This window comes from Sparassis crispa (genome assembly GCF_003851025.1).
Source record: "Sparassis crispa DNA, contig_000004F, whole genome shotgun sequence".
Lineage (NCBI taxonomy): Eukaryota > Fungi > Basidiomycota > Agaricomycetes > Polyporales > Sparassidaceae > Sparassis > Sparassis crispa.
The window spans coordinates 1,442,991-1,454,676 of NW_020939751.1; the positions used below are offsets into that span (position 1 = coordinate 1,442,991).

The 11,686-nt window shown below is 54.4% G+C and overlaps 7 protein-coding genes across 7 annotated transcripts; 3 read left to right on the forward strand and 4 right to left on the reverse strand.

Annotated features, from left to right (window-relative positions):
- Nucleotides 1–906: 906 nt before the first annotated feature.
- Nucleotides 907–2,369, reverse strand: SCP_0505090 (hypothetical protein; the record flags this gene model as incomplete). The annotated part of the gene is made up of 6 exons (XM_027758572.1): nt 907–1,103; nt 1,164–1,329; nt 1,390–1,511; nt 1,570–1,788; nt 1,846–2,171; nt 2,233–2,369. 6 exons carry the CDS (start codon nt 2,367–2,369, stop codon nt 907–909), a joined length of 1,167 nt encoding a protein of 388 aa, XP_027614373.1.
- A 346-nt stretch (nt 2,370–2,715) lies between these two features.
- SCP_0505100 (Chromatin structure-remodeling complex subunit RSC7) lies at nt 2,716–4,617 on the forward strand (the record flags this gene model as incomplete). Its single annotated transcript, XM_027758573.1, has 4 exons — nt 2,716–3,409; nt 3,470–3,742; nt 3,793–4,344; nt 4,400–4,617. 4 exons carry the CDS (start codon nt 2,716–2,718, stop codon nt 4,615–4,617), a joined length of 1,737 nt encoding a protein of 578 aa, XP_027614374.1.
- A 540-nt stretch (nt 4,618–5,157) lies between these two features.
- SCP_0505110 (hypothetical protein) lies at nt 5,158–5,985 on the forward strand (the record flags this gene model as incomplete). Its single annotated transcript, XM_027758574.1, has 4 exons — nt 5,158–5,419; nt 5,512–5,625; nt 5,695–5,774; nt 5,854–5,985. 4 exons carry the CDS (start codon nt 5,158–5,160, stop codon nt 5,983–5,985), a joined length of 588 nt encoding a protein of 195 aa, XP_027614375.1.
- Nucleotides 5,986–6,347: 362 nt separating this feature from the next.
- Nucleotides 6,348–6,847, reverse strand: SCP_0505120 (hypothetical protein; the record flags this gene model as incomplete). Its single annotated transcript, XM_027758575.1, has 3 exons — nt 6,348–6,646; nt 6,709–6,753; nt 6,811–6,847. 3 exons carry the CDS (start codon nt 6,845–6,847, stop codon nt 6,348–6,350), a joined length of 381 nt encoding a protein of 126 aa, XP_027614376.1.
- Nucleotides 6,848–7,599: 752 nt separating this feature from the next.
- SCP_0505130 (hypothetical protein) lies at nt 7,600–8,112 on the reverse strand (the record flags this gene model as incomplete). Its single annotated transcript, XM_027758576.1, has 2 exons — nt 7,600–7,940; nt 7,995–8,112. 2 exons carry the CDS (start codon nt 8,110–8,112, stop codon nt 7,600–7,602), a joined length of 459 nt encoding a protein of 152 aa, XP_027614377.1.
- Nucleotides 8,113–9,030: 918 nt separating this feature from the next.
- Nucleotides 9,031–10,254, reverse strand: SCP_0505140 (TBCC-domain-containing protein; the record flags this gene model as incomplete). The annotated part of the gene is made up of 5 exons (XM_027758577.1): nt 9,031–9,210; nt 9,276–9,422; nt 9,479–9,934; nt 9,988–10,136; nt 10,191–10,254. 5 exons carry the CDS (start codon nt 10,252–10,254, stop codon nt 9,031–9,033), a joined length of 996 nt encoding a protein of 331 aa, XP_027614378.1.
- A 223-nt stretch (nt 10,255–10,477) lies between these two features.
- SCP_0505150 (RING-box protein) lies at nt 10,478–11,133 on the forward strand (the record flags this gene model as incomplete). Its single annotated transcript, XM_027758578.1, has 6 exons — nt 10,478–10,567; nt 10,658–10,685; nt 10,742–10,792; nt 10,848–10,918; nt 10,982–11,067; nt 11,121–11,133. The coding sequence occupies 6 exons, from the start codon at nt 10,478–10,480 to the stop codon at nt 11,131–11,133; spliced, it is 339 nt and encodes a 112-aa protein (XP_027614379.1).
- Between the last annotated feature and the right edge of the window lie 553 nt (nt 11,134–11,686).

The window sequence follows — 11,686 nt, forward strand, 5'->3', positions numbered from 1 at the left end:
CCGGATGGCTCTGAATAAAATAGTGTATTGTAGCTAATGTGGATTGTTCGTTGTGGAGAAAACATAGCAATTGACCCTTCCTGACCTTACACATTACCGTAAGGCCTGGCTAGACAGGAGGATCAAAGGAGAAAGCGGTGCCAAACCCAAAGAATGGCACGAGGACAAAGTGCGTGCTTTTGTCAGTGCCAATATCGAAAAGTTACCAGGTCTAACGAAGGCAATAATTCGGTGAGTTTGCGCTTGCGCAGTCCGTCGATGAGATAAAGCTGAGAACTTCACCTGGCTTTTAGTGCTCCCGCCCACCGCGGCGGAACCGATTCTGACAAAGTGGACCATATCACGGTGAATTTCCTAGCCAACAAGAAAATCATTAACTCTCCGAAAGGCGGAGCTTGGCATGTTTATACGGGACGATGGTCAGAGCGACCGCCGCACCAAGATATTGGTCTGCGCAGTAGTATCGTTGGAACGTGCCAGGCTGTTATGCGGCCCTTCGAATTATCGTTCGCTGGTCTTACGACGTGTATCCGTCAATGCAAAGTTTCAGCAGTTCCATGTAGTGTGTGTAACAATCACAAGTACCTCTATGGTATTCCCTCCGGTTTGGCAGCCATTCATAGCTCCACCGGCGGCAAACCTTTTCCTCAAGGTCGTAAGAAAAGACAGAATGACTGACTGGCCTGAGAGCCAGTACTCGGCTATAAAGGGGAAATGATTGCACCGTAAGGACATTGGTTTGTGGGAAGTTGGCAGACCTGAGAAGTCGTGGAAAGTACCCAGTCTCCAGACCTTCGCAGATTTATCATGAATAAATATATCGAAGTAAGCGGGAACAACTACAACCACCATACAAGACTGTAACGGTAGCAATCGTACAGAACGACAACATTACTCGTCAGAAGCTCAGCAATGAAACGCGTCCTCCAGCCAAGGGGCCAGCTGTAGCTCCTCGGCGGAAGGCCTCTTGGAAGGATCTAGATGCAGACACGAGCGAATGAACTCCGCCGCGGGCTTTATATCCTTCTCGTCCAATATCTTGTAGTTCCCCAATGCTGATTCCAAACTTCCAGGGAACACTTCACTGATTCGAAGGAGTTTGCCTTGAATATCGATAACAAGTCGATCAGCACGTCGAAGGTCGATGGTCTGACTCCACCTACCGCTGTCGTCGAAGAAGTCTTGCCGTCTTCGAGCATGCTGAAGGACCTCGGGCGTAAAGCTCTCCCCGGTGAGCTCCATCATTTTCGCGAGGTGGTCGTCTTCGACAGTCCAGTCTTCGCCCTCTTCTGGATTGAAGAGCCAGCGGCCGGTGAGGAGCTCGAAGGTCTGTACAAAATATCGGTGAGGATTAAGACACAAAGGAACACGCGCGAGAAGAGTACTGACAATACAGCCTATCGACCAGATGTCGAGCTTTGGACCAAAACTCGATTGCAAGATGATCTCGGGAGCACGAAGGGAGGGTGCGCTGAACTGGTCCACCGTCGGCTGTTTGCCGGCCCACTGAGCTATAATATTACATGAATATCGAGATTGAATGTACTAGAAATAACGTAGTGAAGCTACCTTGGCCAAGACCAATCAGGGTAATTGTGATTATCTCAGCGTGGTGAGGGCTCGAATTCCAGCTGAACTGATGTGGGATGGGCTGCGGCCGGCATAGAGGGTATTTCTCCCCGTCCAGTTCGAACTCGCCTTCGACAGCAACAGGTTCACTGGTCAAGAATGTTTCGATACGGGCGTCGTCGCCGACACCTCCGACCATGATATTATCTGTTTTAACATCTGAAGCACAATTAATTAGATCCGCGCGTTCATCAAAAAACGAATATGAAAGCGTACCTGTGTGTATTATATCGAGACTATGCAGTTGCATTAGCCCTTGGAGCGTGAGGGATATGATATTCTTGACGAGATAAGAAGGTAGGGATTTGGTGGGCGACTGGAGACGTAGCGAAGACACGTTCGTGCTCAGCAGATCCATTATGAAGCACATATGGTCCCCGCGAGGACCAGAGATCACAAAATCGTCGCGGAGGACGGGCAAGCCGTCTATGTCTTCGCATTCTGCGATCTTCTTCAAAAACTGCAGCTCTTGAGACTCTCCTGATTCGTGTCGTCGCGTCGCATCTCTCGTGAGGATCTTCGCGGCGTGATATTTACCGATGCTGTTGAACCAAGAACCAGTTATAGTGACGAGCGAATATTCGAAAACAAAATGCTGCACACTCGGGCTTCTCGTCCTGGACAAGCCATGTGTCGGAAAACACGCCCGTTCCCACCTTCCGTACGATTTTGTATCTATCATTAAGACGAGTGTCACCAGGACGCGCAGGAAATCTATCCTCAAGAGCCCGAGAAGTCATGGGTGCGGAGAACTGTGGTCGACGAAGATGGGTGATCAGGTTCAAGAAGCGCTTTAACATCCAGCTCACTACTACTGGTCTCCCATTTTAAAGGCAGTGTTTGGGCGGTGTAGCAGCGCTAGCTGCTCTGGCGCTTCAACCGCGACCTTGAACTTGTTCGTGCCTCAGGATATTGATCAATCCGTGTTTCAGATCTGGCGCTCAATCTGGCGCGCGCAAATCACAAAATATTAAATTTGAAATTCGCAGCCACATCACTACGATCACTCTGACGGCGCCCACAACACTGTCGACTTCACCGCTGCCATTGCCAACATCTGTAACACAGGCTACACAGCTACCACTGATGGCGCCAAGCACGCCCCGTCCAACAGGCCACATCCCGAAAATCATCATCAGGCCTCGCCGCGGCGGCGTACCCGCACACGCCTCCCCCGCCTCCGACGTCGCGGACACGCCCCCGACGGACGACAACCTCAACCTGCACCTCGACGTCGACGTCGAGCACGAGGCGGGCGGCACGCCCCTTTCGCGAGTCTCTGGCGACTTCGAGGGCACAGCCACGGAGGACGAGCACGAGCACGAGGAGGACGATGACGGCGAGGGCGAGGGGGACGGCGAGGGCGAAGGCGAAGGCGAGGGGGACGGCGGGAGCGAGGCGGGCGCGCATGAAGGCGCCGAGCACGAGGGGACGCCTGCGCGCCGGGGGCGCGGGCGGCCGCGGGGACGGCCACGGGGAGCGACGAGCGGGACGGCGACGCCGCGGCGCGCACGGGGTCGTGGGCGGGGACGAGGCCGCGGACGCGGGATTACAATCAAGCTACCTGGACGCGGTGGGGAGGGAAGTCACGAGGAAGGCGAGGGCGGCACGGGGGAAGAGGCGGGCGCTGTTGTGGAGGGGCAGGAGGGCCCAGTGGGCGGGGGAAAGCCGTTCCGTCGCATCCAGGGGAAAGTGTACATCATCGAGGGGGATGAGTATGTCACAGAGGACGACCCCAAGGGCGACACCAAGATCGACGCGAACGGGAACTTGCTCGGCGGTGAGTGCTTTCGCTGCGAAGCTCATGCTATTGTTGGCTGATGTACAGTGCACACTACAGGCCGACGGTTCAAGGCGCAGACATTCACTTTACCGAATCGTCACCCCGAGCGGCAGTACATGCTCGCGATAGAAGCAGCACGCTCGTCCGGGTTTCGGGACTCGCTGTACTACTTCCGGCGGAACGCGCTCGCGATGAAGATGAACGCGACGCAGTGGGAGAAGGAGCACCTCATCGAGGCGGGCAAGCTCGGCTCGCACCTCCGCACGCGGAGCGTCACCCTCATCACCGCCCGCAGCGCGTACAAGCTGCATGGTGCAAAGATGCTTCTCGGTGTGTTCCCTTGGTATCTTACATGCTACGCAGAACTAATCACGCCCCAGAGGGCCGATGGGTGGTGGATGACTACTACGAGGACAAGGCGCTCGAGGACGTAGTCGCGAAGGGGCTCAAGCCAGGCGATCTCGTCGGCGAACTGCAGGATATCTCCACCATCGCGGCGGAAGCAGCCGCGCTCGCGGGGGCGCAGGCGTCGAAGCAGGACCGCGGCGGGGCCGGGCCCGGGATCTACCGCGCGGGCGGGCCTACGACGATCTTCGGCGGGTCCGGGTGGGGCCCGTACAGCGACGGCCCGCTGAACGCGGTGCGGAAGTCGATGCTGAACCGTGATGGGTTGAACGAGGAGAACTGGATGTATGTTGCGGCGCAGCGCACGGTCGAGGTGGGTGAGGAGTGGGCGCGTTTGCGAAAGGAAGCGCTCAAGGCGTGCGGTGGTATCCTTGGGGAGGGGCGCAGCGTGGAGGGGAAAGTGGAGTTGGTGGGGGAGACACGGCCGGGCGAGGAACTGACGAGGGATAACGGAAAGCGGAGGAAGCTGTGGGATGAGTCTGACTTCCCGTTTGGTGTATACGAGCCGCAGACGGGTATTGTTCTTTGTGAGTGTCTTCTTTTTCCTGTCTTTCGGTTCTAATACTGACGTCCTATTTGTAGATCGAGGAGACACACAGCCTACACGGAGTAGGTGGGAAGCCCTGCCCGACGACGGTGAGAAGAGGTGCGTGTTGGGGGGAGCCAAAGCGGGAAGCGCTGCCTGGGCTCTTGCGTGGGTGGACACGGTCATGGAACCCCCAAGAGAGGAAGAAAGGGACGAGAGTGGTGCGAGAGCGAGAGCGCCGTTTATGAAGCTAGCTCGGACAGCTTCATCTTGATGCTCCCTCTTTGTCTGTTTATTTCGCAGTTGCAAGCTTATGGTGTTGCAACTTTTTTGACGGTTATGATGCCTCGGATATCCAGGGCGTGATATTCGCCGATTGTCTTGTCTGTTTTCTTGTCTTCGACGACTCTTTGTTTATCGTGGTTATATCTTCTATCGATTTTTGTAGCGAGTACTTGTCGCGTCGCGTGTTCGTGTCGATCACGTGAATATTTACTAGAAAGAATTTCGTGTCGTCAGTGAGACTTCGAGCTTTGTCTCCACCATCTTTCCGACTTTTTGCACATTTGTTTTTACTGAGGACATGGCTTTCCGGATGGTATTTCCACGAACTTATACTCCATCGCTGCTTATAATACCAGGAGCATCGCTGACGACAAATTCGCGGACAAAGGCTCTGCAAATCGCGTTCCGAAATCCTCTGCGGACATTCCACTCCCCAAGCCCGAGACACAGCTGGCAAACTCGCCTTCCTGCTCTGACAACACGCCTATGCACATGCCGAACACCGCCGCTCTCTGCCCGCCCGCAGCACATGCCGTACAGCACGGCCGAGGCCGACGCGCCGAACGAGAGCACCGCGTCCTTCTGCGACCCCGACCGGCCTGACCTCTTCTACCACCTCTTTGAGGCGCCGACACCGATTTCCGCCTCCGTCCCCGTCTTCGCGCTCTCCTTCCTCCCAGACCCCCCGCACGACGTCCAGTCTGACACCGTCATCGGCTGGCTCCCCGCCGGCACCCCCGCAGACACAGACGCGGCGGACGGCGCGGGGCTGAACGACTTTCAGGAGAACGGTGCGTCCCCATTTGCGTTATATTATACCACCCTTGGATTTGTTGTGGTGCATATGGATTGATAGTATTTACGCTTATATTCGGTGTCCTAGACAAGTTCCACGCCCTCCTGCAGGAAGCCGTCCGCTCCGCGCTCGCCGACGGCACGGACTACGTCCAGATCAACTCGGCGCTGCAGACGCAGCAGGGCTGGATGCACATACATGGTGCGCTCGCTTTCTGGTCGAGTCCCCACCGAGGAGGGAGGCTGATAGGACTCTGAATGCAATTCGCAGACAACCGGAACATTCCCGCGCTCGGGCGCATTGGCGACCCCGACGACATCCTCGGCTCCGTGCGTGTCGAGGACGGGCAGGTGCGTCTGCCATCTTCCCGCTCACGTTGTCTGACACTGAACACGACTGCGCTCCTTGTCCCCGCTACGCGCCATGCAGATCCTGCCAGAGACATACCAGCCGATGCCCTCGTACCGTCTCTGCACGTCCGACGGTATCGTCCAGCTCACAGAGGGCATCGCACAGCGCCTGCGTGAGCTCCTTGAGGCGCGTGCGGCGGAAGGGCGGTGAGCGGTCCGGTGTGCCGTGAGCATATCCAGGGCATTATAGACTCTAGATGGACCTTGGCATCATTACGCTACAGCTATATAACTACTGCATATCTCGCAACCCATATACGCACACTAAAGTATTCCATATCACCCAGAGCCACTGTTCACAGTCGGTCAGCGTAAAATTTTCTACTCAACTGCCGGTCGCAGAGTGCCAGTTTGGTGCCGACCAGTAATGCCTACGCGTGGCGCAAAGGGATGGAGCACGGCTTGCAAGAAGTGATTACGAGCGTTGTACGGTAGCCAAGTGGCTGCAGACTATGTAGTACAGGTCCATCCAGAGTCCCTGCTGAATCCAGCCCAAGAATGTACGTCGACTCCTTACCGACGGACGGACGTACCGTGAAGCAAAGTCGCGCGTGCATGGTCAAGCCTCGGTCGCCTCCCCTCCTCATCGTCCTTCGCTTCCTTCCCCGTACCGCCCCCCTCTGCAGGCACGGCAAAATCAGACGACCGTCGCGCCACCTCCATCCCATTTTTTGGCGAGGGCTGAACGTCCACCGCCACGCCCACTGCCTTTCCCGCGCGCCGCTCCTCCGCGAACTCGTCGTGGTCGAAAGAGCGGTCGAAGCACGATCCACAGCACCCACTCGAGCCGTTGCCACGAGTCCCGCACTTGTCTGACGTGCGATTACGTTAGTCGAGGGCAGAAACTATCAGGGCAAGAGAGGCAGGAGCGCACTGGAGAAACACCATTGTTCTAATGCGGAAGATGTACATATCGCGCCTACGGGATGTGCAAGTGAGTAGCTGCACAGGCACTAACAAAGATGCAGTCACGTACAGCACGCCCCGAAACACGACCCGATCGATTCGTCCATCCTGTTCTAGTACTTGTCTTGTTCCACGTCCACGCAGTCACGCTTTGCGCGGTAGATGTCGAGTTGGCCCACAGGTTATTTTGTGCGAGCAGCAAACCAGGCAATAATCTTCGAGCAGAGGTAAGACAGAGAAGAAAAGGAGTGTGGAAGACACGGGTTCAGAGCCGCGCAGGAGTGACGGCGGACGTCAAAGTGGTGAAGGTTACCGCGTCCGAGTCAGGCAAACTTTGCTCCGTCTGGGATCCCATTTGGCCTATTGAGCCCGCAACCATCTCCACGGCTGCTGAGCGCCGAGCCGATGTAAAACCAGGTGCTTTGTCTGTCCTGCATACTACGGCGTGAGTTCATATCATGATAAATGCAGGTGAAAGTCTGAGTGAAAGATTTGAGGTCGGGCGCTAAATACACACGCGCTTGTCAGCAGATATGACATCGCGAAACCTTGTGGATAGATATTCAAGCTCAAACTTCGACTGGGGGCAAAAAATACGGGTTTGAACAAGTTCATTCCGGGGCGTAGCGACAGACTACTGAATCACTGCAAAGTTACATGTTCAACAAATACTCGGAGGTACTACTAGGGTCATCACATATCATGGCCGTCATGTCTGGGTCGTGGAAGAGACGGAGAGCCTGGCCGTGAAGTCTCAAGTAGCAGGATACGAGCACCCAGAAGTAGGTACGCAATATCAGATTTTGAAGAGTAATATCACAGAGCAGATTACTCACAGCAGAAAATCACAGCATACAGGTCACACAGACGCACGCGCACCGAGACGGGTACATGTACCCTCAGGTAAGCCCCTTGACACCGGTATCGCACCAGGGACCGAGACAGTAGGGCCCAAGGAAATAAACTCAAACGCGACAGAGGGTCTCGATATCTGGTCACTTGTCCGCCCTACGACCGGCGGCTGGGCACCGGCGGCCAGACCTCCTTTGCGATCCACCAACATCCCCTGCGCCCGCGCAGGCTGCCTATTCATCTGATCGCCCGCATCCGCATCCTTACCCTTCCCCCGCACCCCCCGCGGGCCGTTCCCGACCTCGTCGTACTCGGGGCTTCTGAACCCACGGAGGCCGCAAGGCTGGTCTGTTCCACCAACATCAACATCGGTACAGGGACACAGACCGGCGAGGCACTCACTGAAGCAACACCAGTCCGTGCTGGAGAAGCACATGAAGCCTGCGGGACGAGTAATTAGCGCCCGACGCGTCGCAACGCCGAGGCGGTCCGTACAGCATGCCTCGATACAGTCGTCCATCCTACCCGTGAAGAAACTCTAATAAACAATAGGGGGAGGGATGCAGTGTCCACGCAGCGCAGGATGTGGGGACTCGCGAACTTAAGGGGGGTGATGTATGTGGAGAAACGCAGATCGTGGAAGATAATGTTATACTCTGTCCAAAAGATCGAGCCTTCGGGCTGCGTGTCCGATCCCCAGTACAGCACGTCCAAACGCAAGGCGAACCATCAAAGCGAATGTGGGCCCTTGTCGCACTCAGAATCATTGAACTGGTATGTCTTCTGTGGTACGCCCCGCGTTACTAGGTGCATCCCGGTCACGGAGGAACGCGACATAAGATCTAACTCTCCCAGAACCTCGGATTCTGGAGGAGGGCGCATCAGGTAGCCAGCGAAAGAGAAGGTAGAGAAAGTGAAAAGCATGCTGTGCGCAGGTGCCAGGGCCGAAGACTAAAGACAACAGTGCCCGCGACGCCATGCGTGGAGCCCCATACCGAATCCCGCATCATCAATACCCGTGCGTCTTGCTTTCCCCATACAACCTACGAACAACGGTATGCTTACTTACGGCCTTTGCTGCTGGGTGCTCCGAACCAATGGGCTGAAAAACTGAGCAGAGGGTCATGCAACCCGTATGCCAGTCTTCGGAGGCAGTGTAGAGGCGGCGCAGGTAACTTCCAGCTTTTTCAAGCTGAGTATAAGTAACCGCATCTGATTAGTGTCAATCCACTTATCATACACGCAATGACCTACGAAACGAACTTCCGGAGCTTGAACGGATATCCGACGAAGTGGAGGTCATTCGACAACGATATGACACCATTTTCGGACGACAACGACTTTGTCGGATAGCTCAAGAAAGTTGCAGACGAGGAGAGACTGTATCGAATAAAACTTACGGCAACAGTCATAACTAGAAAAAATCTTCCGCACGGAGCTACGTTACAGGCAGAAGCTTGTCGAGAACACTATCCATATTCGCACCGTCCTGTTTCGACGAACCAGGCCAATCTGGTTCCGCAATCAGCTTCTCTTCAGGAAGCAATGACCAGTTCGGCGACGGGGACGCGCGGATGTGAGAAAAATCTTTCACGGATAAGTGATTGCTGGCAGGAACCTAGTATAAAATAGTCAACTAGCGAATTCATGCCAATATTGAAGCAATGAAAATGCAAAACTCACAGGCTCAATTCGGCTGCCCGGACTGTAGGCCGCAGCATGCAAGGAACGAGGATAGCCCGTGAAACGGATGCCAGTGCAATGCTCAATTATCGGGTCGGAAGGTACGTGCAGATACACGTCGACATTCGATGACGTATGCATTCGATACTGCAAAAAATAACTGTGTATGAGATCTCGCACAAGTAGGCATGGGAAACACCTACCTGATGACATCCGAGAACAATTACACATCTCGTCAGGTCGTGCAAAAGCGCGCTCCCTTCAATTTCTGGAAGTATAACGATGCTGTTGCTGATGTTGCGGACGTGCAGCGCTGTGATGCTGAAGGATTTCGCATCCACTTGTCCTGCAGACTCTGAGGGCAGGAGATTAACGACGCAATAGTCGAGGTCTGCGATGCTCAGATCAGACGCAGATGATGTTCGGACGGGAAGCGAGGACCAAGTCAAGAAGATGTGTGAGCGGCCCACGAGATTCAGGCTACTGGATGGAAAGGTATTTAGATGCGAGATACCTGCGCTTGGGGTAGACTCGAAGACCGAAGCAGCAGCAGATGGAGAGACGGCAGGTTTGTTCACCTTCCGTTTGAAGGAGAATTTAGGCTTCGGAGCAGATGATGCCCGTAAGTTTTCTAGAGTATCCTCAATATTTTTCAGCCGCTGAAAAAATATCAAATCCAATGCACAAAAGTGTTGAACCAGTGAACGCTCACAAGTTCACATTGCCGTTGATCATAACTCGGTAAGAAATCAGTTCCGTCTGTCAGTTCTTTCCGTAGCTTAGCCACATCAAGAGACAACGACTCCAGTCCGTCCGGTGTTGCACCACCAGACTTGAGTGCTTCCAGGCGAGTGGTGAGTTCTGTCCAGGCCAGTCTTCAGGAATGAGAGGTGAGAGATAGAAATCGCTGCAGACCGGAACGCATGGTCTGGAAGTGGGAGTGAAACTCCTGTATGAGAGCCTGATTTGTCTCTGCCATTGCAAGTACCAGCTATGGGTAGATTAGTATGATGTCAAGCCGCTTGCGCTCCCGAGCTTCAAGTTGTGGTCGTGCACGCACACCGTGACCCGGGCCCAAACATGTGACTCTGTGGCGTGTGACAGGACGTGACCTCTCCAAGAAGACGCGCGCCTATTACACACACCTTGTCTTGTGCTCGCCTTGCCAGATTACATCCATTCGGTTCTCCACAGATTGCATAATGGCCGACATGGATGTAGATCCCCCCGCCTCTACCGTTGCAAAGAGCGGCGACAAAGACGACGCTAAGAAGCGATTCGAAGTGAAGAAGGTGCGAACACAAAGCGATCGTCCTGTTCCTCCCACTGACGACCGGGCTCATTTGCGATTCATGCACCGTGTACGGACATGCTGCGCGTAGTGGAACGCCGTTGCTCTTTGGGCATGGGGTGCGTTGACTCTGATCCTGGTCCAGTGTCTCAGCACGCATTGACGATAAGTTTAGATATTGTTGTGGACAATTGTGCCATCTGCCGAAACCACATCATGGATCTCTGTACGCACTCCGTTTATCTCGTATCTTCGCTGAATCACACGAATACTTCTCGCAGGCATTGATTGTCAAGCCAACCAAGTTTCCGCCACCAGCGAGGAGTGCAATGCCGCGTGGGGTATCTGCAACGTACGTACAGATTCCGCGGTCTCGAGGCATGTGGGACAGTCGCTGACACAGACAATAACGCAGCATGCGTTCCATTTCCACTGCATCTCACGGTGGCTCAAGACAAGGAACGTCTGTCCCCTCGACAACAGAGAATGGGAGTTGCAGAAGTGGGTGTACCGTCTCCGTGACGGTCAACATTTATTGACTCGTCGTTCCCTAGGTACGGTCGTTAAGATTCTTTTGGGAACATCCGCTACCGTACTGTATTGCAGTACATTACAGTGCGTAGTGTCCTGTGCGCAATTGCGCAGCGACTGTGAAGGCAACTCGTCGGCATTTTCTAGAGCTCCAATGTACTATTACGGTGTAACAATTGTTTTCTCCCCCTGATGAGTATACCACGACCCATTCTGCGGTGCCCCTGTTCTCAAAGCTGTGCAATCGATCTACTCTTGTTCTCGCTGGATACCATTCACTTTTCCATCGGTGCAGAGTCGATATCGCTAACTGTTCTTCCATAGGTCGAATGACTACGGCGGTCCACGTCCAGCAGTCATTCCCATGAAAATCGTGGATGTTATTCGTGAGTGCGAATACAATGTGTGATGCGGTAATGTTACAATGAGCGTAGTATGTGTATCGTAAGAGGAGTAATACTCGAATGTCGAATGTAACAGTACCTGGAGTTCGCTATCAGATATCAAATAACCCATGCAAGACAGTGGACACAGAGAGAGATGCGGGATCGGATGGAAATGTTCAATGCTACAGCTGGGGTGAAAGAAC